General features: G+C 62.6%; 1 protein-coding gene across 9 annotated transcripts in view; it reads right to left on the bottom strand.

Annotated features, from left to right (window-relative positions):
* The window catches only part of ARHGEF10L (Rho guanine nucleotide exchange factor 10 like), a 149,766-nt gene that overhangs the window by 66,539 nt on the left and 59,425 nt on the right, over positions 1–23,802 (bottom strand). For 5 of the 9 annotated variants that reach the window (XM_089299257.1, XM_089299253.1, XM_089299250.1 and 2 more), the window contains exons 4-8: positions 23,697–23,730; positions 11,070–11,161; positions 10,024–10,107; positions 4,758–4,927; positions 369–485 (exon numbers count right to left, since the gene is read on the bottom strand). In XM_089299257.1, coding sequence (XP_089155383.1) covers positions 369–485; positions 4,758–4,927; positions 10,024–10,107; positions 11,070–11,161; positions 23,697–23,730 — 497 coding nt within the window. The remainder of the gene's footprint in view (positions 1–368; positions 486–4,757; positions 4,928–10,023; positions 10,108–11,069; positions 11,162–23,696; positions 23,731–23,802) is intronic. The other 4 variants (XM_089299256.1, XM_089299255.1, XM_089299251.1 and 1 more) reach the window with 1 other exon arrangement.

Here is a 23,802-nt window from a genome sequence, read left to right on the forward strand (position 1 = left end):
CCTGGGCCTCTCTGAACAGCTCCAAGGGGCAGGACTGTCCTCTGCCAAAACCCAAACCCACCCACCACAGCCATCAGCCACAGATTCCCAGGCCTTGCCCCGGACCTATAGGATGGGCGTCCCTGGAGGCGGAGCTCAGGAATCTGCATATTAATGAGGTGGAGCCCCCGGGGACTCTGGGGGACATCGGGGGTTTCCCTGCAGGGTGCGGAGAAGGCAGCAAGAGCGCAGCTGGCGGCACCGACACGGGACTCAGCTGGGTCCCCGTGCGTGCCCACCCTCCTGGGCCCCAGGGCAGCAGGAAAGGCCAAGGCGGCCGCACCTGCCAACGGCCCCGGCCAGGACGCGGCGGGACGGAGGGACAATACCTTACAATCGCACTTGTGCTTCAGCTCCTGCATGTCTCTCCCCCCAACTCTTAAAGCCAAGATGTCTCTCTTAGTCCTGGAGTATCTCTCCTTTAGCCTAGTCAGGTCTGGAGAAAGCTGGAGCCCCCCAGCGGCCAGGCAGAGGAGAGCAGGCGAGAGGAGCAGGCAGGGCGGGAAGGAGACAAAACACAGACAACAGGAGAAAGGAGACTCAGGTCAAGTGGCGGGCGGCGGCTGGCCGGGCGGGCGGGCGGGCGGGCGGGTCCCGGGCAGCAGTCTGGCCGGCTCCTGTCGCGAGGGTGCTCCTCCAGCCTCCAACCCAGCACGCCCGGCGGCTGGGGGTGGGGGGAACAAGCCCAGCCCCCCAACCTGGGGGACAGGAGCAATGCTCTGAGGATAAGGACTGTGTCTTCTCCCCATCCCTGGGGTGCAGCACAGGGCCTGGAACACAGCAGGTCCTCAGCAAGTCTAGGTGGTGGGTGGGTGGGTGGGTGGATGGGTGGATGGGTGGGTGGGTGGATGGGTGGGTGGGTGGGTGGAGAGATGGGTGGATGGGTGGATGGGTGGGTGGAGAGATGGGTGGATGGGTGGATGGGTGGATGGATGGATGGATGGATGGGTGGATGGATGGGTGGGTGGGTGGGTGGATGGGTGGAGAGATGGGTGGATGGGTGGGTGGACGGGTGGAGAGATGGGTGCCTGGATGGGTGGATGGATGGAGAGATGGTTGTGTGGGTGGATGGGTGGATGGCAGGTGCCTGGATGGATGATGGGTGGATGGAGAGATGGGTGGATGCGTGGGTGGATGGCAGGCGCCTGGATGGGCAGGACTGGGAGGGGCAAGGGGATAAACGGGCACAGAAAGCCGTGGTAGAGGGATGATGGTTGGACAGGTGACTGATGGATAATCACCAGGTAAGTGGGCAAATGTGCAGGCCATGGCTGGCAGGACAGAAAGGACAAGCAGACAAACAAGTGATGCACTTGATGAGGTGACTCAGAGCCGGGCCAATGGACGGGTGGACGGATGAAGAGAGGTCAGACGGAGGGATAAAGGGATGGTCGGATGGACAGACGCACGGCTCGCTGGACGGACGGAGCCAGTGCTGTGCCGGCAAGCAGGGAACAATCAGTTGTCCGGGAAAGAGCCCGGCTTTGCGCACTGCTGGGACATCAGTGAACGCAGATGTTCAGGAGAAGCACACGACTGGTTCTCGAGTTCTTAACGAGCTAGCACAGCCGGCTGTGGCACGCCAGGAAAGGACGGGTGGACAGATGACGGAGGGCTGGGTGGTGGGCACAGTGGTGGTGGCTGAGAATGGGAGAGTGACTGGCTTACAGATTATCTGGGGAGATGGACGGCGGATGGGTGGATGGAGGGAGGGACGATGGAGGTGCAAACACATGACCGGTATCAGCAGCACTGACATGTAGAAGGACACACAGGACCGAGACAGGCAAGCCTCCTCGGGACGCAGACACAGTGGACGGATCGAGCGCGTAAGCTGCGTGGGCGGCAAACCCGGGCTCCCTGCTCGCTAGCTGCCGTCTGCTTACCTCTCCGAGGGCAGCGTCCTCGCCGGCAGAGCGGCCAGAGTCATGGCCGCTTCATAGGGTTGTCGGGAAAATTAAACGGACACTACACATAAAGTGCAGAGCCTGGTGAGCGCTCCAGAATTAAAGGCACCGTTATGCCACCTTTCAAGTGCTCAGCACGTGCTGGACGGGTCACGGAGGGACTGTCGTTCATACGTGATGCTGAGCTGCAGCTCCACCACCCTCTGGCTGTGTGGCTGTAGCCACGTCACTTAACCTCTCTGAGCTGCGGTCACACGCGGGCCTTCCCATCAGAGACATGGGACCCTTGACGCCAATACTGGCCACTCTCGGGTCTCAGGACGCTCAGCCCAGCTGCTGAAGCCCTCAGGACAGAGTCCTGGTGAGGAACCGCGACTCCTGACACTGGAAGTCGGGCCTCCGCCGAGCCTGACTCTCTAGAACCACCGCCTCCCTGGGCCTCAGGCGTCCTCCGCCTCTCTCAGGGTCTGAAAAACCAGGAGACGTCAGGGTCAGGGGTCAGTGGCTGAGCTGGCCAGATGAGAGCAGGGCCGTGAACAAGGCAGAGGCCAGCTCTGACACTTCTGTAATGAGCCCACAGCTTCTGCCCGGTCCCCCACCCGGTGGGATCTCAGTGACCTTGACTTTGAAGAGGTCAGAGAGAGGAACCTCTTGGCACACTGGAAAGAAACCTCCCCCGGACCACAGGAAGCAGCCAGCAGGAGAGCTTATGAGCCGAGCAGGACAACGCAACCGCTTACGCCTGGGTCAGATGCTTCTGAGGAGGTCCCTCCACAGTCCCCTCGGCCACTTTCGTTGGCAAGAGTCCACCCACCTAGGCTGACCTCTCCAGACATCTGCCCGAGGAGCTCCATTCACTCTCTTAAGTTGGGCAAGTTGCCAGGGCCACAGTCAGACTCCAAGGACAGGACAAAACTGCCCCACGCCCCACAGCACACACAACACAGCCAGGCAGCGGTGCCGCAAAACACGCAGCAGGCCTGGGAGCAGGTGCACCCTGGGCCACCCAGGTGGGGGAAGCCTCACAGGCTGGGCTCAGCAGGGTCTCCCTAGGCAGAAATGGGCACCAGAGGAGGGGCCCCTCTCTGGCCTCCTGTCTCCCTGCCAGCCCCCTGGCCAGGAAGCAGGCGGGCGCTGGCCCAGGGCCAAAGGAGATGTGCTCGTGGTTGGAAATTCCAAGAACTGTGCCGCGTGGCCTGTCGGCTAAGGAAGAGCCCAAGGCTGCCGGCGTGAAGGCGCAGGGGCGAGAGCCCACAGGCAGCCCAGAGATCTGGGGGGGCCCAGCCTGCTCCTCAGCGCTCAGCAGCCCCGACAGCACTGGAGGCAGACAGCAGCTGCGAGGCAGCGTTGCTGGGACCCCTGGATCAGTGCAAGGCTGGGGACGGCCCCTGCAGCTCCCTCCCGGGCCCAGCAGGAAGGCGGAGGCCTACGGAAGTGACTGCGGGACAGGGGAGGGGCAGCCTGCGGCCGGCACGCAGAGGCTGGCCCAGGACTCGCGTCCACCTGGTCACCGTGGCCAGAGCAGGGCTGAGATGCGACCTTGGGGCTTGGGGCCTCTCCTCCCCTCTGGAGGGGGCGGCAGGCGCCCGCTGTTACTGGGCTTTCCCTGCCACTCCTCTGTCCTGGGGCACCTCTGCCCCTCCTCTGGCCTCGGAGCTCAGCCCCGACTCACCTCTCGGGACGCCGCCTCGGCTCAGTCGGGCGGGCACGTGGCCAGGCTGGCGTTCTCAAAGGCATTTCTGTCTTGGCTTTAGACAAACTGTTTCATATTCGGTATCTCCTGCTCCACCATGAAGGTTCACAGAGCCGGGCCAGCTCTCCCTGTTCCCAGGCGACCCCGGCCACGGCCGAAGACACAGACTTGGCCCGTGGCCGGTGTCAGAGAGGCTTTGCTTTTCAGCAAGCGAGACGCACGGGCCGCTTTCCGCCGTCCAGCCACAAAGGCGCCCCACCCCCACAACCGAGAAGCCCAGGGCTCAGAGCCCTGCACTGGGGAGCCCGTCTCAGGTTGAGGGAAGACGTGTGGGTGTGGCCAGCACCCCTGTCCTGGAGGGGAGCCCTCCAACTCCTCAATGGGCAGCAGGCACCAGGAAAGACCTGGAAGGCCACGCCACCATCGCAGCCCAGCCCGGCCTCTGCGCCCACTCAGCCCTGCCTTCCTAGGACTGCCCAGGGGGCAGGGTCCTCCTGCCATCTCCAGTTTGTAGGAGGAGCCTAAGAGGGGCCTGAGGCTGCTAACATGGCCAGGTGGCCACCTTCTGGGCGCTTCTACAGGGGACAATATGCGAGGAGCAAGGCTGTCACGGGAAAGGGAAAGCAGGGGCGGACGGTCTGTCTGCCTCGGGCTGCAGGGACTCAGGACGTCTTCCAGGCGGCCCTGACAGTCATGGCAGCCCCCAGGGCAGGGGGGGCCGGGCTGGAGATGAAGTTGACCGGGTCAAGCGCCAGCTCCAACCAGCTGGTTGGGGTCCCTGGGGCACTGTGTTGAGAATGATTCTGAAGTCCAATCTGGGCCGTGAACATCATGATCCCTTGACTGGGTCTGCCACGGCCTGGGGCGGGGGGAGCTCCTGTGCCAGCTACAAACCACGCCCCTCCCAGGTCCAGGGCTCTCTCTGCACAGCCAAACAGCAAGGCCTGTAGGTGAGCTCCTTTCTCGGATGGCCTGGGCAGCAGGTCCCTCTCTCACCACACCCTCCTGGGAACCGCTGACGGCCAGACCTGAGCGCCAGGCCCGGCTCTCAGCACTCCACACACCTCCCCCCGACCCCACCCCACCCCACCGTGGGGTCTCAGCGCCCAGCTCCTCACCTTGGGCTGGAAGGACACGCGGTGCTTGGTGGGCTCTGCCTCCGGCCTGGCCTCCTCCCCGGAGCCCTCGCTGTAGCTCTCAAACTCGCTGGAGCTCCAGCCTAGGTCCTCGGCCTCCCGGGGCGCTCCGTCCCGGTGCACGTCTTCGTAGAGCAGGCCCCTGTCCACCCCTGCAGGCCAAGGGACAGGGCAGGTGAGCCGGAGCCCCAGGCCCAACTCAGGCCCATTCCGAGCCCAGGCGGGAGGGGTGGGGCTGGCGAGGGGGGCCCTGGCCCTGGGCCCTGCGCCCCGGCTCCAGCTCCGTTCCCCAGCTGTGAAGAGGCGACGCCCAGACCTCTGCCCCTCAGGGTGCAGGAAGAAGTACAAGAAATGGTCAGACCCACAGCGGCTCAACAGTTCCTTCAGGGGCCGGCGCTGTGGCATCGTGGGTACACTCCAGGCTAAGCCTGGCCTGAGGCGCCAGCATCCCATCTGGGCAACAGTTCGAGTCCCGGCTGCTCCACTTACGATCCAACTCTCTGCTATGGCCTGGGAAAGCAGTAGCCCAAGCACTTGGGCCCCTGCACCAGTGTGGGAGACCTGGAAGAAGCTCCTGGCTTCGGATCAGTGCAGCTCCGGCCGTTGTGGCCATCTGGGGAGTGAACCAGTGGATAGAAAATCCTTCTCTCTGTCTGTAACTCTGCCTCTCAAATAAATAAATAAATCTTTCAAAAATAGCAGTAATAATTCTCCTAGTACCAGCCTTGCTGTCCTGCGGCCTCAGGGCTCAGCCTGGGCCTCCTCAGCCATTTTCAGAAGAACAAAGAAGGCCTGGGTCAGGCCTGACCAGGGCCGTGGCCCTGCGGGTGGGGGGTGACAATGGAGCTGGGGCAGGGTTGAGATGGCACAGAAGGGGCTCCATGCGGGCCCAGCACGGTCCACTAGGGGGCGCGCCTGACCCGGAGTCCAGGAGCCGGCCCCTTCCTGCCAGAGCCCCCTAGGAAATGCCCCACAGCAAGGGACTGAGACCCTGGGGACAAGGAGCCGAGTCCTCTGGCCTGGATGGGCGGGGCCTGACAGGAGCAGGGCACTCGGGCCCTGGGCAACATGGCTGCGAGCTGCCTGCCGGCCTGTGGGGATCCCACAGGAGGCCCAAAACAGAGCCACAGATCACTGCTTCCCTGACCAGCAAAGGAGGTGAACTGTGGAAACTCCACAGAGAAGCCTTGAGTCAAAAACCACCACCGCCCACAGAGTGAAAGCAAGAAAAATGGAGTCACTCACGTCAAGCCAGAGATGATGACATCACTCATGTCAAGCCAGAGACTGATGACATCACTCATGTCAAGCCAGAGACTGATGACATCACTCATGCTGAGCCAAAGACTGATGACATCACACATGCTGAGCCAGAGACTGATGACATCACTCATGTCAAACCAGAGACTGATGACATCACTCATGTCAAGCCAGAGACTGATGACATCACTCATGCTGAGCCAGAGTGATGACATCACTCATGTCAAGCTCAGCGCTTGCTAGAAAGATACTCCTCATCAGACCGAACAGACACCCGGGCAGTCCGATGACGTGTGTGCTATAGACGACAACCTCGAGTTACCTTCCTACTCGCTCCCCGAGAGTGAGCGGGAGACACCCTGGCCTAGGCATTGGACTGGCGGCACCCGGGAAACTCCGAGAGGGAGCACAACTGATGGGTGACACGGGGCCCCCACGGAGACGCCCCCCAGAGTGGCCTTTCCCACCACTCTCCCTCCTCTCAGGGATCATGGCCCGGTGTGTGTGAACCTCTGGATCTCCACACATCTGGAGCTGAAGAGGCAGCCCGCTACTCTGCACGGAGCAGGTAGCGGCACAAGCTGACCATGGATCAAGGGCCCGGTGCGTGTGAACCTCTGGGTCTCCTCGCACTTGGCGCTGAAGAGGCAGCTCGCTAGCCCCTTGCTAAGCGACACAAAGTGACTACGGAATCAAACTCCAGCAGAGGGGCCGCCGCGCTGTCTGGCCTAGACATTTCATCAGCCTGCTGCCAGAGCTGACCCCAGAGCCGGCCAGGCCTCTCAGCAGGGGACCTCTCCAACCCCTCACCTTGCTGTCCGCCTGGGAACTCCGAGCCCACTGCCCAGAGGGGCAGCCACCCCACGACTCCCTGCCTGTAAGTGACGGATCTGAGCCCACCACCCAGAGTGACAGCCACCCCACGACTCCCTGCCTGTGAGTGACTGACCCGAGCCCACCGCCCAGAATGGCAGCCACCCCACGACTCCCTGCCTGTGAGTGACTGACCTGAGCCCACCGCCCAGAGTGGCAGCCACCCCACGACTCCCTGCCTGTGAGTGACTGACCCGAGCCCACCGCCCAGAGTGGCAGCCACCCCACGACTCCCTGCCTGTGAGTGACTGACCCGAGCCCACCGCCCAGAGTGGCAGCCACCCCGACTCCCTGCCTGTAAGTGGCTGATCCGAGATCCATCTCTGCCGAGACGTCGAGCTCCGGACCTTAAACACTGACTCTTTGCGTGACCGCGATACGAACCCTGAGAATACAGTCTTTGGAAGTCACATCAGCCATGTGTTGTAGGAATATGCTTTGACCCTGAGACTGAAAATAACGTCAGACACCTTGCTGTGCGTATACTACTGCCCTCGAAGCTACTGTAACACTGTAGGCTGTGGTCTGTGGATTAATGAATAAGCTCAAGTAGTATTACTGATATTGATATTCATTAGTGCTAAGAGTTCGTTCCAGTAATTCTTTAGTCTTGCCATTAATGGAACAGTGTTGTAACACTGGAGTTACACTGTGAAGTGCTAGCAGCTGAGTGTTCTGAGTTAAGCACACGGTTAGTGATAGGCACGTAGATACTGCGGGGTGTGTCAACAGTGATGCTGGTCAGGGTTTGACCTTAGGGAGCACACTGATGAGTAGTGAGATACAAGCCCTGGTGTGGGAGCAGGGAGGTCTCTCACTGGGAAGGCAGTCTGTGTCCCCGTGTTCCTTTCTTCCCGCGCTCTGACACGTCGCCCTTAAGCCCTGTCGAGCTGTGTGACAGCTGGCGCTGGCGACATGGCCCAAAGCCCCAAAGCCTGTCCTGGGGTGGGCGGGAACAGAGGGCCCAGCCCCGGCTCTGTCACCTGGAGGTCGGGCGTGAGCCCGCGGGGTCAGACAGACAGCGCGCAGGAAGCTGGGCACGGGCGAGGGGTGAGAGAGGAGGGGCCTGGAGACGTCCCCCAAGGCTGCTGACCACCAGCTGACAGCCGAACCAACGGAACACGGACAGGAGACCCCGGGCAAGCCTCCAACAGGGGCAGCTGCCCGCCAGGCCTGACGGCCCCCGGGAGGGCTTGGGCACCGTCGGCCCCTGCTGCACCCCACGGGAAAGCTGGGGTGGGGGTTGGGAGGGGCGGCTACTGCAGGGAGCTCAGCAGGAGACTCAGGTTTCAGGACCAGGAAGGGCCATGAGGCTATTTTTAAGCAAAAATAATAGAGCCCGCTGTCCCCAGAGATGGGGTGGCTGGCACACAGGCTATGACCATAGAAGGCTGCACTGCTGTCCTTTGGCCGCGGTGGACGCCCCGTGAGCGGCAACCACAGAGCTCTCACGGGCACCCGAAGGGAGCCACAGAGCACCTGGGAGGTCTGTGCTTCCGTGGGGTGAACCAGGGCTGCCCGCCTGCCTCCTCATCACGCGCGACATCTCCCAGCAGCCCTGGGGCGTGCAGGGTGCAAGGTAGCACCCCTCCTATTGGATGAGAAATGGGGCCTAGAGAAGCGACGGGGCTGGTGATGGGCAGACAGTGAGCGGGGCTGGGGCCTGTCAGGCCGCCAACCGTCGCGCTGCCCCAGGGGCCACCCCGCCCCCACAGCGGGAGACAGGTGACAAGATCCCTGGACCAAGTGTGAACCCCTCAGCCTCCAGGGAGCTCACAGGGGTGCCCCGCTTCTGCTGCCGGGGGCTTCGCTGAGGCTCAAGATGGCCACCCCTTCCCAGGCGTTCGCTGCCGCCCACTCAGTGGCCCACGTGGAATCTGTACCACTCCCTGAGGGCGGGGCCGTGACGGGTCCCATTTTACAGATGGCCCAACGGAGGCCCTGGGAGACGAAGGGGCTCTCTGCGCAGCCCTCCACAAAGGCCTATGCGCTCAGGACGATGTTTTAACTTGATATGGAGGAGCCAAGACCCAGTGGCAGTGGCAGGACGTGAACCCAGGCCTGCGCGAGGCGGCTGGCACCTGCAGCTCGCACCATGGCTGAGAACCTCCTCTCTGCACTCCTGCTCAGTCCTCGGGCCCGGGCCGGCCGGTGCTGGGGCCCTCGGCACTGACAGCGCTACCTAGGGCGGCCCTGTGACTCTGGCGCCCTGAGCCCAGCTCTTCGCAGCCTGGTCTCACCTAAGCCTCCGCAGCCGGCAAGCAAGGGTCAAAGGCCTAGGGACCCCAGGCCACCTGCTCCTAACCACCTCAAGGCAGAGCTGCAGACGGGCCACGTCCTCCCAGGCCCTGAGGACGCCACGTTGTGTCTCCCACGGGACGGGAGCCCCTGAAGACAGGAGGGCAGTGCGGCAGAAAAGGCAGGGCTGCGGCTGCGTGACCTGGGCGGGGGAGCCGAGCGCCCTGCCCTGCCAACCTCGCGGGGTCGGAGGATGCTTCACCGGCCGAGAAGGCCCCCCAGAGCCCCCTGGGGTGGGGGACAGAGAACGGGAGTCAGAGGGAGCAGGTGCCAGCCCAGTGCTGCCTCGAGTTCCTGTCTGCAGTGAGGACCCAACCCAGCAAACACTGCAGGAGTCGCTGGCCTCGGAGGTCGGCACACAGGGCTCTCCGGCTGCCCTGACCCACTGTCCCTGTTCCCTCCCATCGGGCGTCTGCAGCAGGACTGCCCCCCCCCACACACCGCTTTCCGACCCAGGGGTCCTGGGGACTGTAGGGGCTTTCTGCTTTCTCCTGCAGCCTAACAAACCCAGACTCCTGCCCCATTTCCATGAGAGAGGAAGCAAGGCGGGGTGGGGTGAAATGATCCACTGATCCCACTCACAGCTGGAAGTCGCCCAGCCAGGCCCCCAAAGCCAGCCCAGCCTGGCCACGCCCCCGGTGGCCCCAGGCTCCTCGGCCTGGATGACCACAGTGGTTTTCAAATGCAAGACGGAAAGGCACTGGGCTGGGAAGGAGGGAAGGAACCGGAAGGAGAAACTGGTTCCCAGTCCCTCCCGCCGCCCCTCCCCGGCCCCCGCCCCCACCGCACCGAAGCAGGACTCGGGAAGAGGCCGTACCGGGCTGATGGGCATCTGGGCTCTCGCAGGGGACGTCGTCGTAGATCACATCTTCTTCCAGGGCGGGGAAAGTGAACCGCTCGACTGCGAGTGGAGAGAGCGCTCGTGGGCTGTGGCGGCCCAGCGGGGACTGCAGCAGCTGGCGGCTGGCCGCGTCCTGGCCGCTCGGCCGCCCGGCTCTCAGGGGATGCTGGTTCCCAGCGTCTCCCCGCCCCCAGCCTCTCCAAGGTGCCTGCCAGTGACCGCAGACCCCCGCCCGCCGCCTGCCCATCCGGCTGCCACAGCAGCTGTCCGGGCACCTGCAGGGAGCACGCGCAGCCCCCGCACCTGCACGCTGGCCCCGGGCAGCCTCAGTCACCCAGGCCTGGCTGGGTAGAGCCGGGATTTGGGAAAGCAGCCCCCACCCCTCCCCCACCCCCACGGGAGCCTGTCCTCAGGCAGGAAGAAGACGGAGCGCAGCCCCCTGCTGAGGCTTCCTTGGGAATCTGCCACAGCCTCAACCTCCTGCCCTGCAGATGCTGCCAGGGGCCCTCAGCCTCCCTCCCCAGCCTGCGGTCCACCCAGCAAAGGGACCCAAAGCCAACTGGGGCCATGTCACTGGCCCTCCATGGCCCCTGGGCGTGGCCCCCAGCAGCGGCCAGGTCACAGCCTCCCCTGGCCCAGTTGAGCCCCTAACACCCCCACGCCCAGACAGAGCCCCTGCTGCTTACCCAGGTGCACAGCCCACCCTCTGCCCGGGACCTCTCTCCCTAACCTGCTGGCTCTCTCTGCACTCAGGGCTGCCCCCAGCCCTGCCCCTGCCTGCCTCTGTGTGGTTGTGTGCCCAGAGGGACCTGGTCAGGGCCACCAGCGTAGCCCCCCACCCCCAGCCCTGCTCTGTCCCCAGGCGAGGAACACGAGGCTGGCTACCTGTGTGATCTCTTCCCGGATCCCAGCTCCCCCTGGGAGCAGCCGCCCTCGAACAGAGGTGTTCGCCGGCAGGGAGGACACTCTGAGATACCCTGCCCTCCCCGGTGGGCACACCGGCCGGTGCAGGGGGGACTTACTGCGACGGGAGCTCTTCCGCTTCCAGCTGGAGCGCCGGCCCCCCGCGAGAGCTGCGTCCACGGCCTCCCCATTGCTCAACGCAGCTGGCACCCTGCGGGCCGAGAGACGGCGCCGTGAGCCACAGGGAAAGGCACGGCAGGCCCCTCGAAGCCTCGGGCAGCCCCTCACCACGTGGGCAGGACAAGAGCCAGCGGCAGCAGGTGGAAGGCCTATGGCCAGGCTGGCCCTTGACAACACCCGTCCCGTTAGGCCCGGCCTGGTACTTGATGAGACCACGAACATCAAACGCGTTCACGGTGACAGGCACCCGCACCCCACACCAGCGGCCCAGCCCCACTGCGGCGCGGACCCGAGGGAAAGCTGCCCCTCTACTCTCCCACGTGCTCAGGACGAGCGGGCTGGGGCCCCTGCTTCCCACAAAGCTTCAAAAGCCCACTCATGGTGAGAGAGGGCTCCACCCTCCCCCCCCCCCACAAACACACAACACGCCCTTGGGGAGGGGCTGTGCAGACACGCGACTGGGACACGTCCGAGAAACCCGGCCACCGCCGCCTGACGCCACAGACCCCTGATGCGACGTCCCGACCAGGGCACCGCACCCCTGTGCTGCTTCCGCCCAAAACCCGTGAGCGGGTGCAGAGCACTGCCCAGTGCTCCCCAATGCCCCCTCAGAGCCATGGAAGCCACGGAAAGACCAAGAAACGGGCGTGGGCCAGAGGTGAGAAGCAGAGAGCTGCCGCGGCTGCCACGGCCACCGCCCCACGGTGCTGCTGAGCTCTCGAGAGACGGCTACCGCGGCGAAGACACCTGCTCTCTCTGTCATTGTCAGGCAATTCACCCTCGACAGCCACCGGCCTGGGTCTCGGTCACTGTGGGGGAAGCTGGTCTTGGAAGCCAGCAGCGCCGGCCTGGGGCAAGGCAGACGCTCATTCCGGCCCCAGGGTGAGGCTTCCCACTGCCGGGTGGTGAAGGCCAAGGGGAACCCCCAGGCCCCTCTTTCCAACTGCTGCTTCCTTGAGCCAACACCTCCCCGACCCGGAGACATGGCGAAGGCGCTGAGCGCCCGGAAAACACAGACGCGACCAACCGCTCCAGCCTGAGTCACAGAGCCTCCTGGGGGCCGGCCTGACCCCCGCTCCCGAGTCCAGCTTCCTGCTAGTGAGCACCCTGGGAGGCAGCGGTGATGGCTCAAGTCCCTGGGTCCCCGCCAGCCACGCGGGAGACCTGATGGAGCTCCTGGCTCCCAGCTTTGGCCTGGCCCAGCGCCCAGCGGTAACAGGTATTTGCAGAGTGAACCAGCAGATGAGAGATTTCTCTCTTTCTCTCTTGGCTTCTCAAAGAGATGAAATAAACAATTTAAATATTTGCCTCACAGACTCCTGTGTCAAGGTCGCCTATTTTTCCTGTTAAGCCACTGGGGTATTTTTTTTTTCTGATAAAGAAAAAAAATTTATTATTTATTAGTTTGAAAGTCAGAGTTATACATATATAGAGAGATCTTCCATCCACTCATTCACTCCCTGAAGGCCACAATGTCCAGAGCTGGGCCAGACCAAAGCCAGGAACCAGGAGCTTCATCCAGGTCTCCCATGCGGCCCAGGGGCCCAAGCACTCAGGCCGTCTTCCACTGCTTTCCCAGGCTACTGCATAGATCTCAAAAATAAAGGAGAGAAACAGCATTCCACGTAGATTCCATGTAGAGCCACAGACCCAAGTTCAAGGCTCTGACTGCCTGCGTCTCCCCCAGCCCCGGTGTTGCTGTCCCGATTCCCAGGGTGGCATCAGGAGGCGGGATTTTCTGGAAGTGATTGGGTCATGAGGGTGGGGCCCTCACGAATGGGGTTAGCGCCTTCCTAAAACAGAGCCCAGAGATCTCCCTCAGCCCTGCCACTGCATGAGGGCACAGCGAGAGGACAGACGGCCGCCTGGGGACCAGGAGAGGGACCCTCACTGGACCACTGAGTCTGCCGGTGGCACCCTTACCCAGGACGTCCCAGCCTAAGGCACCACGAAGCCCACAGTCCCCGGCAGCCCCAGCGACCCCGTCCGAGAGAAGCTGTCCTGGCCGGCTCCAAGGCTGCAGTGCAGCGTGACCCAGAGAACACCCAGAAGGCCCTGCGTGAGCTCTGGAGACATCGAGGCAGGGCTGGGCGTTACCGGGAGAGGCCAGGCAGGTTTAGGAAGGAGCAGGAAACCCCGCAGGAGCATCCGAAAGCCGGGGAGGGGGGGGCTGCGCTCTGAGCCTCTAAGTGCAGATCCCCAGAGCACAGCCAGCAGCCGGCCCAGCTTCCGGTCCTGGCCTCTCGGCCTGGACAGCAAGCTCCGCACAGCACACCGAAGGCACCTTCTCGCCCACCCCTCCGGCCAAGTCACCAGGCCAGCAAGAGGCGGGGCTCTAGTCTGCACCGAGATCTGCCCCTGCCCCGTCTGCACAGCCTTGCTCGCCAGGCCAGCCCTGCTGCCCCAGACTGGAGCAGCCATCGCCCAGCAGGACTGCGAGGGAAAGGAGGGAAACTGGGGCAGGAGCCCTCAGCACACGCCCACCTTCAGGTAGGGGTGCAAGGAGCGAACCTGCCGGGGGTGCCACTCCCCGCTCCCTGCAGCCCCTGCGCCCACCTGCTCCCAGCTGAAGCCACACAGGGCCCTGCCCAGCTGGGAAGTCCAACTCCCTCCTTCTGGGTCCTCCTCCAAGGCTCCAGATAGTGAAAGAGCCATAAAACCCACTCAGAGGCCACTTATCGCAGCCTTATCTGAACTGCCACTGCCTCTGGGAGATAACACCCAGGCCTGCAAGGTGAGGCCACCACTGCCCCGCCCTCTAGAGGGGAGGGACTCGATGGGGACAGGGACAGGACAAGGAGGACCGGGACAGGACGAGGAGCCCGAGCAGAGGGAGGCAGGCAAGCAGGCAGGGGATGGACAAGAGGACCACTCAGACGCCTCCAACAACCAGTGCTCGCCGTGGGCCAGACACCGGGAGGCCGCCTGGTCTGTGTCCAGCCCCCAGAGCTCCCACTGCCCCCATGTGCCACCTGCTCTCTCTCCAGGAGGAGAGCGGAGAGGACGCCTCATGACAGCAGGGACCTGCTCCGTCCCGGCGGCCCCGGCACGCGGTCGGCGCTCGGCGATGGCGAAGGCCGTCCAGCCCGCTACAATGATCAGCAGCTCCTCTGAGGACAGCAGCGCCCCAGCCTGCACCCTGGGGCTGCCGTGGGGCCACGGTCTCTCAGGGGGCCTCCGTGGGCCACACACCCCACAGGGCCCCTTCCCGGAGCTTATGCAGTGTGGGTGGTCCAGCAAGAAGACCCCCAAAACCAGTCTGACCTAAGGACTCCTGGCCGGCTGGGTCTACACAGCACATTTCAGGCCAAGGCACAGGATGTGGGAAACAAAGAATCCCCACGGGGGCAGGGAGGGGGACCAGCACCTGCCTCAGCTGGCGCCCCAATGCCGAGGGGCAGGCTTCACCCTGGGCAGGGCAGCAGCACCCCACCAGCCCAGGCCCAAAGCCAGGCGACACGAAACGCCAAGCTCGGGCCAGGTCTGCCGCCGGTTTCTTTTCAGCCCTGGCTGCCTTCTGGTTGGTACAACGTAAGGGCCTTAAAGACGCCCTGAAGATCTGCAGCCAGCAGCTCCGCCCCAGGGCCCCTCCTAGAAACTCCGCCCCCGGGTCTGGGGAGGGGCCCAAGCAGAGACGGTTTTAGAGCTCCCAGAGGCTCCAACGTTCCAATGTGCAGCCACAGAACCGGGCTCATGGGCTTGAGGGGAGAAATGACCCATCAGAGCCCCTGGGCTGTGTGTGGGGATGAGCCGCTTAGTTCAAAGCCAGGTGAATTACCACTTCCACTTCCTGCTGTGAGGACTAAATGAGAAAACCCAGGGAAAGCACGTGGCACTGCTGTGTGCCTCGGTTTCCACATCTGTTAAATGGGCACAATAACGCCCTCTTAGGGTTCTGGCTGGCAAGGCAGCAGTCCCCACCTGTGCCCCTTCCCTTCACCACCTCTCCCCCGGGTACAGGGTCCCTCGATGGCCGGCACCCTAACACCGACCCCACTGTCCCCCCAGGGAAGCCACGGCACAGGTGGATGGCATGCACAACGCCCCTCCCTGACAGATCGGGGGCCCTGGGCTCAGCGGCCAGACTGCGAGGGGCTCTGTGCCCCAGCAGAAAGTGACCGGGAGCCCTAGGGGGTGTTCAGGCAGAGAGCAATCCCCTCGGGGGAAAACGCTCACTAAATTCTATTAGATAAAAAACAAACAAACAAACAAACAAACAAACAAAAAAAAAACAAGTTAGCTACCTCGCAGCAGCCTGGGCACTAAGGGAGCACACAGCTCCCTTAAAAACGCAGGAACGCAGGGCCGGCGCTGTGGCCTAGCAGGTAAAGCCATCACCTGCAGACCTGCAGTGCTGGCATCCCATATGGGCGCCGGTTCAAGTAGCGGCTGCTCCACTTCCAATCCAGCTCTCTGCTGTGGCCTGGGAAAGCAGTGGAAGTTGGCCCAAGTGCTTGGGCCCTGCACCTGCAGGGGAGACCTGGAGGAAGCTCCCGGCTCCTGCCTTCAGTCTGGTTCAGCCCTGCTGGTTGCAACCATCTGGGGAAGGAACCAGCAGATGGCAGATTCTCTCCCTCTGCCTCTCCTTCTCTGACTTTCAAATAAATAAATAAATCTTAAAAAACAAACATGTCTGCTTGTATGGTTGCATGCACAGCAAAGAGGCAATACTGAAACACACAGAGATGTCTTTTTCTGCACTTCCTGACTTTTTTTTTTTTTTTTTTTTGAAAGACAGAATTACAGAGAGAGGTAGAGACAGAGAGAGAGGTAGGTCTTCCATCCTCTGGTTCACTCCCCAGATGGCTGCAACGGCCGGAGCTGCGCCAATCAGAACCCAGGAGCCAGGAGCTTCTTCCGGGTCTCCCACTCGGGTGCAGGGGCCCAAGGACTTGGGCCATCTTCTACTGCTATACCAGGCCATAGCAGAGAGCTGGATCAGAAGTGGCACAGCCAGGATTAGAACCTGCACCCATATGGGATGCTGGGGCTTCAGGCCAGGGCTTTAACCCACTGAGCCACAGCGCCGGCCCCTGCACTTCCTGATTTTTTTAAACATGTATGACTTACACAGAAAGGCAGAAGGCAGGAGGGTGCCCTAGGTCCCTCGTGCCCTGCAGTCTGCCCTGCTCTGGGGACAGTGACACCAGCAGCTCACTGAGCAGGCATCCGATCCTCCATATCCCATTTCAGCCACCCGGGGGCCCTGTCGGCCGGGCCTCATCACCCCGCTTTACAGAGAGGACCCCCAGGGTTAGGTCCGGGTCACTGGCTGCTGTGTAGCGGGCTCTGACCCACATCTCCGTGGGAGCGGGCGGGGCTGGAGGAGTGGGAACAGAGGGCGTGGAACCGAACAGTTAACCTTGGCTCTGTCCTCACGTTCACTGCGCGGGTCTGCACCCGTGTGGAGGAGGTCAGGATGGTGCCTGCCACAGGAGAGGGTCCCGGGGACTGGTGAGACAAGAGGCATCAAGCCCCCAGGACAGGCCTGGCGTGGAGTAAGTGCCCAGCACACGCGAGCCAGACACACAGAACACAGCCTGGGCAGAACGCCAGCTCCGTGAGAAAGACGCGCTGGCTGGCGGGAGGGGGACAGGGATGAGGGGCAGGGGAGCCCAGGCAGGCAGTGGGCACTGCCTGGACACTCGGGGGGCATGGGAGGAGGAGCCCCACCTCACCTTAGGAGCCCTCGGACGAGCGAGTCCACCTGGCGGGACCTACAAAAGGGGCCCCACGCTCACATCCTCTTGCCCCAGGGCTGCTGCTGTGGACAAGTTACCAAACCTGGTGCCCAAAACCCGGACTTATCGTCTCAGTGGTGTTGGGGTCAAAGCTGAAAGCGAGGACCTGTGTTGCGGCGCGGCAGGTTAAGCCCTGGCCCGAGACGCTGGCGTCCCATATGGGCGCCGGGAGACTCAAACGCTCCAGAGTCGTGAACCAGCAGGTAAGACAAGCCTGGGCTTCCAAGCAAACCCAGAGGAGGTCTGCAACAGTCCAGAAAACCTGGAGAACCCCCCCAGGAGCTTGGGGGGCCCACGGACTCGCTGACCCACCCCCGCCCCCCACGAGCCCCGGACTCCCCACACCCAGCAGAATCAGAAGCCGCAAGGCCAGGGTCCAGCGGCAGGCGGAACGCCCAGCGCCCGGGTTAAACCCTGCTTCACTCAGCCTGGCCACCTCTCTGCCTGACCCCCCACCCCCCCGCCGCTCCTGCTATGTCCCAGGAGGCGGGGGTCTGACGGCGCCAGGCCCAGGTGAGCGCCTCCAGCCAGCGGGCAGCACAGTTGTGTTGTCCAGGCCCTAGGAAGAGAGGACAGGAACCTCCAGGGAACCAATTAGAGACCCCAAGGCTGGCGCCGGGAGTCAAAACCCTGCCCTACTAGGAAACACTGACCCAGGGCCCCCGGGGACAGAAGCGAAACCAGGCAAGGACAAGCAAACGGCGGCAGAGGGGGCGGGGCACTCAGGTGAGAGGTGTGGGCCTGCGGCCAGGAACAACCTGGGAAGCTCAGGGTTCCTGGCTCCCACGGGACGCCAGGGGCTGCTCCCAGCCAGGGGCCACGAAGTCCACAGGGAAGGCAAACCCCGTGGTGGCTTTGGGAGAAGCCGGACCTCGTCCTGCGACCCTGGGAGACGCCAGTCAATCCTCTGAGCCCCAGCGGCTCGTCTGCGACGTCCCCGTCCCCTGGGGCTCCTGGTGGTTCCAGCACCAAAGTGACGGACACGACGCACTTCGCCCACATGCGGCTCTGCCAGCGGCCCTGACACTGTCAACAGCACTGGGGTCGGGTGACCACTCCGCCACTGCGAGCCCCGCCCCCAACCCTCCAAACTCCATCCAGAGCCTGGTTCCGCGCTAGGCAGCCGTGAGGACGTGGCTGCAAGCAACAACCCCCCCAAACAGGAAGTTACCTGGGGGTGGGTGGGAGACCCCCCCCCGACTCTTCCACACTCACAAACCTTCCTGTGGTGGGGAGAGCTGCCTCTGTTCCAATTTCAAGGGGCTTCGCCCAGAAGCACACACCTGGCAGTGCTGAGGCTCCCCAAGTGTGTGGAGGGGGGTCTGGAACATTCCACGGCCTGCCTGGAAGCCACTATCCCAAGAGCACAGGGACCCTCCCTTAGCAGGCACAATCCCGACCCCAATCAGCACAGGCACATGGGATGGCACATACGGAGCCGGCCCCACCCACCCTCCCTCCGGGAACCAAAGGACGGGTTCCGGGAGGCAGGTGGCACCGAGGTCGACCACGGGCCTCCAAGTCCAAGGGCCTGGGTTCTAGTCCCTGCTCTGAATGCACTGAGCCACCCCCTACTTCCTGGGGCCTCCATTTCCTCATCTATGTAACGGGCAACGACAGTGTCTACTTCCTAGAGACATGGACAGTGAGCGGCCCTGGGCATTTAGCCCTGTGCCCAGGAAACAGTGACACCATCGTCTGTGTCATGGTCACTGCTGGATGCTGTTATCTGCCCACAGGTGTGACCTTCACCAGTTAGCGGAGCCCCCAGCTCCCCTTGGGCCTGCTGAAGAGGGTGGCCCAACCTCAGATCTGCCCCAGTACACACCCAGAGACACCTGCAGTTCTGTTTACCCCCACAGCCACCTGGCTGCCTCCCCTCAGGCACCCAGCCAAGCATCGGAAGACGAGGAGGTCCACGCAGGCTCCAGGCCAGGGCGCCTTCAGCAGGTGCAGCTGCCTGCCAAGGTCACTGCCTGCCAAGCAGCGTCAGTCACCCTCAGAACCACCTGCTGGGCCGGCCACGTCCCACAGCCAGTAGCAGGGGCTGGATGCCACCAGGCTGCCTCCCAGGGCTGCAGGGCCCCCAGCTCTACAACAGCCACAGTGAACACCCTAGAGCAGCTAGCACGTGCTGGCCAGACGGACGCTCACTGAGCTTTGCAAGGCCTGCTGCTCCACTGTGCGATCAAGCCAGCGAGGCCGAGGCCAGGAAGCAGCTCCACGTGGCTCTGAGCCCCCAGGCCCCAGAAGCCCCTGGCTCCCCCAGGTCTCACTCCCTGAGCCCCCGGGCCCCGGAAGCCCCTGGCTCCCCCAGGTCTCACTCCCTGAGCCCCCGGGCCCCAGAAGCCCCTCGCTCCCCCAGGTCTCACTCCCTGAGCCCCCGGGCCCTCCAAGCCCCTCACTCCCCCAGGTCTCACTCCCTGAGCCCCCGGGTCCCGGAAGCCCCTCACTCCCCCAGGTCTCACTCCCTGAGCCCCCGGGCCCTCCAAGCCCCTGGCTCCCCCAGGTGTCACTCCCACACACCTGCCTGGGTGACCCCGCAGCTGTGAAGTGGGGCTTAGGACCCAGCCCCACCTCCCTCCTGGCCCCGCCCCCTTTGCCCCCAGCAGAGGATCCAGTGGCCTGAAGGGAGTGAGGTCACTCTGAGACGAAAGCTCGGCCAACCCAGGCGGCTACTCCAACTGTGCCATCAGCAGACCAGGCGGGCGGGCGGGGGGCAGAGCCGGCCCCACCTGCAAACCTCCCTGCAGGGGCCGCGCAGCAAACGCAGGCTCCAGACCTTTGCAGTTTGCGTTGGCAAAGCAGTGTCTGCTGAGTGATCCTCTCTTTGGAAATTTTTTTTTTAATTAAAAAAAAAAAAAAAGAAGAAGAAAGAAATTTCCTTTGGATAACAAGGAGGGGGAGAGGGGTCCGAGACTCCGGAGCGGAACATCACCGCTAGGGGACGGCTGGAGCTCCAGGCAGAGAGAGCCGGGGGCGGGGGGGCTGGAGCGGCGTGGACAGCACTGGACGGGGTCCTGCCCGGCCTGGGGCCAGTCCTGCCCACCACACCCCCACGTGCCAAATGAAGAGGGCTCTCAGGCTCCCCGTCCTGGTCAGCACTCTGCAGGGGGCACCTGTCCCAGGAACCCTGTTGGGTAAGCGACAGTAAAAGCCCTGTTGCCCGGTTGAGGGCACTGGAAAGTGATGCTTACTCACTACCACCACTGGCGGGGGCCTGGCCCCCCAAGGAATCCAGGCCCAGCCCGGCACCCGGGGCTCTGGGCACAGACAGGTTCCCCCCACCCCCCACCGAGCTGGACAGGAGGAGGGGCAGGTGCTTCCCCAAGCAGCCTCTCCTACTGCTCCCCTCGCTTCCAGCTGGTGTTATTCTTCCCTCCTAACGGACAGGGAAACTGAGGCACAGAGGTCCCTGGGCCCCATGGCACACAGCTAGCGAGGGGCTGGGTGGGGATTTGCATCTTGGAGCTCGCGCCCCGCGGCCTGCAGGAGACGGTGCTCAGGCTCACGGGAGCCGGGGGACTAACTTCAGGCAGCAGCAGGCCCAGGGGCGGGCAGAGGGTTAAGGCGGAGGCAGCGCCCGTCCCTGCCTGGAAAGCCCAGCCCACTCTGAACGATCCTAGCGGTCCCATCTCGATGATGAAAACACACCCAGCACTCGCCTCGGTGTGGCGCCAGCCCGACACGGGATCTGGCTGCAGGCTCATCAGGGAGAACCCAGGAGCCAGGTCCCCAGGACAAAGCTGGTGGCTCGGCCATGGGGCTTGAAGAGAGAGGGCCGCGGGGAGGGGCCCCACTGCGGCGCTCCTGACCCCTAGCTCAGGGGAGCTGGGGTCTCCAGAGTGCACCTGCTCACTCCCCCAATCCAGCGCCTCTACCCAGGGGCTTCCTCCACATGGACATCCCCCTCCCACCTCTCCACCACCCCCACGGCTGAGTTGCTGCTCACGTGCCAGCCAGGACCTGCCCCAGAAGAACCTGGCTGTGGGGCGGGTGTTTAAGCCACTCCTTGGGACACTCACACCCCATACCGGGGAGCCTGGTTCAAGGCCCAGCTCCACTCCTCATCGCGGCTGCCTGCCTATGTGCACCCTGCGAGGCAGCAGGCGATGGCTCAAGGACTCTGGTCCCTGCAGACCACGTGGGAGACCCAGATGGGCTTCCTGGCTGCTGGCTTCAGCCTGGCCCAGCCCTGGCTCTTGCAGGAATCTGAGGAGTGCACCAACAGATGGAAGATATCTATCTCTTTCTGTCTTCCAAATAAATAAACTAGAAACAGAAAAATAAAAGTATCTCTTAAAAAAAAAAAAAAAGAATTCCTCGACACCTCCCACCCCTGTCCCAGAGGCCTGGGGCTACCGGGGCCACTGTGCCGTGCGCAGCTTCCTTCTGGCCACGCTGGGGGCTGGGAGCTCAGAGCCCCCACAGTCCCTCCCCAGGCCAGGTGCAGGAGACCCGCCTGTCCACAGTCACTTCAGGTCCCTAAGCAGGAGGAGGCTGGCCCCTAACCGTGACTGCCTGGGTCCACGCAGCCGCACAGCGGAAGAGCTGGGCCTGCCGTCTGCGTCTCTGAGGCCTCCTGCCCCGTGCCACCTGCCTGAGTCAGCCACCAGCTCCACTCACCCCGGGAAGACCCAGGGAGGCTCAGCCAGCCCTGCCCCCACCAGCACGGCCAGCACTGAAACCCAAGCCCCCTCGGCCCTGACCATTAACTCCGCATCTGGACCCTCTGCTTAGGTTCCAAGCGCCCAGGTCCTTGCCGGATACCACAGAGGAAGGGTCATGAAAAGCAATGGCCTGGAAGCGGGAATGCCTGGTTCAAGTCCAGGCTCTGCCGCTTCCATCCCTGCTTCCTGGGAACGCACACCAGGGAGGCAGCAGGCCAGGCTCAAGTCCCGGGGCCCCTGCCACCCACACGCGGGGCCCAGAAGGAGTTTGAGGACCAGCCCTGGCTACTGTAGGCATCTGGGTAGAGGACAGTGGATGGAAAACCTCGCTCTGTCTCTTTCCTTCAATTAAAAGTAAAATAAAATAAATAAAAAGTTTATAAAATAAAAATAAATATTTAAGAAAAATAAAAAAACTGCCTTGACTTGGTGTCTACCTGGAGGCTTTGCCTCTTCCCCAGTGGCCATTTTCCAGATGAGGAAGTCAAGGTGTGGAGGGAACCACAAGGCCTCATGGTGAGTGCGAGGGCTGCAGTTACAACACAAGCAGCGAGGGCCGGCGCTGTGGCGCAGCGGGTAAAGCCGCCTACTGTGCCCGCATCCCATATGGGCGCCAGTTCGAGACCCGGCTGCTCCACTTCCGATCCAGCTCTCTGCTATGGCCTGGGAAGGCAGTGGAAGATGCCCCAAGTCCTTGGGTCCCTGCACCCACGTGGGAGACCCAGAGGAAGCTCCTGGCTCCTGGCTTCAGACTGGCCCAGCTCCAGCCATTGGTGGCCATTTGGGGAGTGAACGAGCAGACAGACCTCTCTCTCTCTCTCTTTCTCTCTCTCTTTCTGCCTTTCAAATAATAAAATCTAAACACACGCATGTCATACACACATCTCACACACACACAATCACACACACACATCTCACATACACACACACCTCACACACACACGATCACACACACACATCTCACATACATACACACACACCTCACACACGCACGATCACACACACACATCTCACAAACACACACACATCTCACATACACACCTCACACACACACATCTCACATATACACAATCTCACACACATCTCACACACACACGCGCACACACACATCTCACATGCACACACGTGCACACACATCTCACATACACACCTCACACACACACACATCTCACATTCACACACACATCTCACGCACATCTCACATATACACAATCTCACACACACATCTCACACGCACACACACATCTCACACACATCTCACATGCACACACGTGCACACACACATCTCACATACATACACACACATCTCACACACATCTCACATATACACAATCTCACACACACATCTCACATGCACACACGTGCACACACACATCTCACATACATACACACACATCTCACACACATCTCACATATACACAATCTCACACACACATCTCACACACACACGCGCACACACACATCTCACATACATACACACCTCACACACATCTCACATATACACAATCTCATACAAACGCGCACACACACATCTCACATACATACACACCTCACACACACACATCTCACATACACACCTCACACACACACACATCTCACATATACACAATCTCACACAAACGCGCACACACACATCTCACATACATACACACACATCTCACACACACGCGCACACACACATCTCACATACATACACACCTCACACACACACATCTCACACGCACACACACAATCTCATGCACACACGCACACACGCACAGCTGCCCCAGCACCCAGGCCCTCCACCTTCAGGCTCCCCTGCCTCTGACAAGCTCCCAGGGACAGCAGTCACGGGTGTGACAGTGGCCCCGGCAAAGACAACCCAGACGCCATCAGCCCGCAAGGGCAGCCCAGCCGAGGCGGCCCCTCCCACAGGCACACACGGACGCCTGCGGGGTCTGTGTGACACGGGCGGGGCTGGGGGCCCCCTCTGCTTTCTCAGGCTGTCAGAAGGAAGCCAGAAGTGGGGGTCTCAGCAATGACCTCTCCCCTGGCCCGAGGGTCTTCACGAAACGCTCCGTCCTCAGCTCAGAACCCGGCCGGGCACCTCCAGGCCCCGGCACCGCCCCCGCCCCCACCCCCGGCCCCGGCGGCGGCGGAGAGCGAGTTCACTTACTCTGTCTGGGGCGGTCCAGCGGCTGGGTCCAGGTCTGCGGGAGACGCACGGGAAAGAGGCTGTCAGGCGGGAGGCGGCCCGGGGAATGCCCTGCCCCCGCCTCCCC

Source organism: Oryctolagus cuniculus, chromosome 7 (assembly GCF_051225735.1).
Source record: "Oryctolagus cuniculus isolate XC-2025 breed Fujian yellow rabbit chromosome 7, ASM5122573v1, whole genome shotgun sequence".
Lineage (NCBI taxonomy): Eukaryota > Metazoa > Chordata > Mammalia > Lagomorpha > Leporidae > Oryctolagus > Oryctolagus cuniculus.